The sequence below is a fragment of the Aplysia californica genome, unplaced genomic scaffold (genome assembly GCF_000002075.1).
Source record: "Aplysia californica isolate F4 #8 unplaced genomic scaffold, AplCal3.0 scaffold00024, whole genome shotgun sequence".
Taxonomy (NCBI): Eukaryota; Metazoa; Mollusca; class Gastropoda; order Aplysiida; family Aplysiidae; genus Aplysia; species Aplysia californica.
Genome location: NW_004797294.1, coordinates 1,507,986 through 1,511,409, shown reverse-complemented (window position 1 = coordinate 1,511,409; position 3,424 = coordinate 1,507,986). Strand labels below are relative to the sequence as shown.

The 3,424-nt window shown below is 44.4% G+C and overlaps 1 protein-coding gene across 1 annotated transcript in view; it reads left to right on the top strand.

Annotated features, from left to right (window-relative positions):
• LOC101856489 (protein TBATA) overlaps window positions 1-3,424 on the top strand; it is a gene marked incomplete at its 5' end in the record, with an annotated part of 11,150 nt that overhangs the window by 1,626 nt on the left and 6,100 nt on the right. The window contains 2 exon segments of the mRNA XM_013088741.1: window positions 127-375; window positions 2,983-3,260. Coding sequence (XP_012944195.1) covers window positions 127-375; window positions 2,983-3,260 — 527 coding nt within the window.

Here is a 3,424-nt window from a genome sequence, read left to right as displayed (position 1 = left end):
AAGGACACAACGTAGGATCCCGTAGCCTAACCACTAGGCTACCGACGCTATTTCCCCATCTATGAAAGTACAAAATAATATTATAACTCTCTACATCAATCTCACCTTTGACCCTTGACCCTCCAGGTCTCCTGGACGTGCCCATCTGCAGCGTGAACGATGACGGCTACTTCGCCAACCCCCGCTACTCCCTGCAGTTCCCGCCAAACCAGCACAACACCAACCGTCTCAAGAACTGGAAAGGCCGTATCCCAGTCAACGCCATTAATGTCAACAGCCAACTGCATCCGATCAATACGATCACAGGACTCCAGTACTTCATGGGACTCAACAGCTATCCCTACAGGGAGAAGGCGATACCCAAGGTTGGATTAGGTGAGAGTTAGAGTTCAACTTAATTCGATTGTGATCTTCAAAATAAAATTACTATCAAAATTGTGTAATATGGTCACCTATTCTCGAGGAGAAAAGTGGCCGTCTTACACAGTGTCATTGAAATGGAAAAGATGCACAAGGGGGAAGGGGGGTGGGAGGTAGCCGTGTGTACATGTGATGGTCTCATATGCAAGTGGCTTTTAAAGCAGGTTCGAATGTGCTTGTTTGTTTTTCAAGGGCACGAGTCGAATTGGTCGTATTGTACCAAAATGGGTAGGCTACTTTTCCAGTCCTTGAAGGAAAATCTGGCTGATCCCAAGTGGATCGAATAATCAAATTTGCAGTGTGCACTGGGTATTAGCTCTCTTTAACGGTGGTGGTTGGTGAAGCTGTGGACTCTTGTTCGAAGTCCAGACGTCGCATGTTGTTATAGTAGCATGCGGGGTTGCCTTTTCTCCAACTCATCATAAGCTATTGAGCTTTGTTGGAAATGGACGTCGAATCGAATGCCGTGCCCTTTTAAAAGGGCGGTACCCAAAATATTACCTTACACCATCTTTGACAAAAATTCACTTTGCTGGGTGGTGGGGGGAGAGGGGTGTTGGTGGGTGTTTTTTTATTTGTTTGTTTGTTTGCTTCGTTAGTTTTCTTTCTTTTACGGCCAATGAACAATGGAATAAGGAGAACATGTGGCATTAAGAGCACACTGCAGGAAGCAGTATAGTTATGTGCTACTTGTTACAGTGCAGTGCCTCACTTAAGTCGAAAAGGTAAACCTAAGGGACATTGGCCTCGCTGTAAACTTAGTTGTGTGCCTTAGAACATGGTTTAGCTATTACGCCTTTCTATAAGCCCTCTGGGCTCGTTTGTTTGCTTGAATAAAGAGAAGCACATCGATACTTCAAAGGTTATTTAGTGCTAAGAAAAAGTAAGAAAGACAGACAGATAAATAAAAGAGGTAAGTAAAATAAGAAGGAACCACCATTGACACCTTCTAACCACCCACTCTGGGTTCCTTTAGGAGCTGGAATGATTCTCATAAAATAAGTTGGTTTAGTAAAACGGCACACAGACCTAATTTTACTGTTTACATTTCCCATAGTGCTTCACTTTAAAGTGGTCTCATTTTTGTGCACTGTTGCATGTCTCCTAATTTATTTCCCCGGAAAACCAACCGTTATCTCGCCGACTTCGACTCTGTGCACTTTTCTTCTCAACAACCCTATCGTTTTATAAGAAGCCATACTCGCAAGTCTCAAATTAAGTGAACACTTTAGGAATAGCCTAATCTTTCCTGACACCTTCCTCGAGACTTACAACGTTAGAAACCAAAACACACGTTGCTTTAGTGTACTCTCCTACTTGAGGGGGATTAAGTAGCCTTACTGAGTCTGAGTATGTACATATATTACGTCGCAGGCCTAGTTGATATTGAGGCTACAGAAGTGGGGTGTAGGGGCATGTGTTTTTTTATGCTTGGAAAATTGGAAATGGAGATAGATAATTTGTACTTTAAATGAATGTGCTCCTCGAAGTTACAGTTTTCATCCAATCTGACATCATATTCACTCACAGTCACACACTCTCTCTATCTCTCTCTCTCTCTCTCTCTCTCTCTCTCTCTCTCTGTGTTTATCTATCTATCTATCTATCTATCTCTATCTATCTCTCTCTCACTCACTCACTCACTCGCTCGTTTGCTCGCTCTATCTCTCCCCCCCCCTTTCTCTCTCTTTCTCTCCCTCACACACCACACACACACACACACACACACACACACACACACACACACACACACACACACACACACGCAGGCACACACACAACTTAGCACTTATCCAAGGCAATCACCTGTACAAACGACCACTAATCCCTCCCCCCACCTTTGTAGGGTTTTTCTATAACACTGTCCGAGAGGACTACCTATCTAAGATGCCCAGTTTTCTCTTCGGCAATGGGTAGTCATCATCTTTGAAGGATTCGACTGTAAAGTTTTGGTTTCCCTTAACGAATTTCTGTCCTTTTTCCTCCCCTCAATCTCTTTTCCTCTGGGTAATGGTTGGTCGTCTTGAATAGGTTCGACGATACGATTTTTGTAAGATCTTTAACATTTTCTGCCCCCCACCAACACACACACACACACACACGTACCCCATGTCAATAATTAATGGTCGTCTTGGACAAGATCACGTTACAATTTTCAGTCTTCCTTCACGATTTTTCTGTCCTTTCCTGTCCCCTACAGTACCCGTGACTGAGGCCTGGCGTGATGAGCTCAGCGCCTTCACCCAAAAACTGAATCTGGACAACGAAGTACCGGCGTCAGCTTGATAGAGTTCGACTGTACAAATTATGTTGGTTTTTCTTAGTATTATTTTGCTGTCAACTTTCCTCCCCCAATAACTTTTCTTCTCGACAAAGGATAGTCGTCGCCGTTTTCCTTCAACCCCCCTCCATGTCTTGGACACATTCGTCAGTACAACTTTCTATCCCTTTCCCTTTGGCGCTCATTATGACCGTATGCAGTTGTGAGCGCTGTACACCCTCTTCTAAAAATTAAAAAAATATATTTTTAAAAAACTACTATCCCTTTCCTTCCCCCCACAGTACCCGTAACTGAGGCCTGGCGTGATGAACTCAGCGCCTTCACCCAAAAACTGAATCTCGACAACGAAGTACCCGCGCCGGCATCCGCGTCCGGGCCTAAGCCAGAGGAAGAGCAGAGACCCAGGTCCACGATGTACTCACCAGAGACCGGACGCCTCATCCCGCCCCCATCTCGCGCCATGTCCAGGGGCGGATCCAGGCGAGGTCGGTACAACGGTCAGCAGTTTGTAGGCGGCAGCCTGCAGCATATCGCCGCTGATCCGGATTTGGAGAATGTGGTGAGTGTTAAAATAGTGTTCTTTTGTTGTTGTTGTTGTTGTTGCTGATGTTGTTGTTGTTGTTGTTGCTGTTGTTGTTATTGTTGTTGTTGCTGTTGTTGTTATTGTTGTTGTTGTTGTTGTTGATGATGATTTTCTTCTTCTTTTTTTTTTTCTTCTTCTTC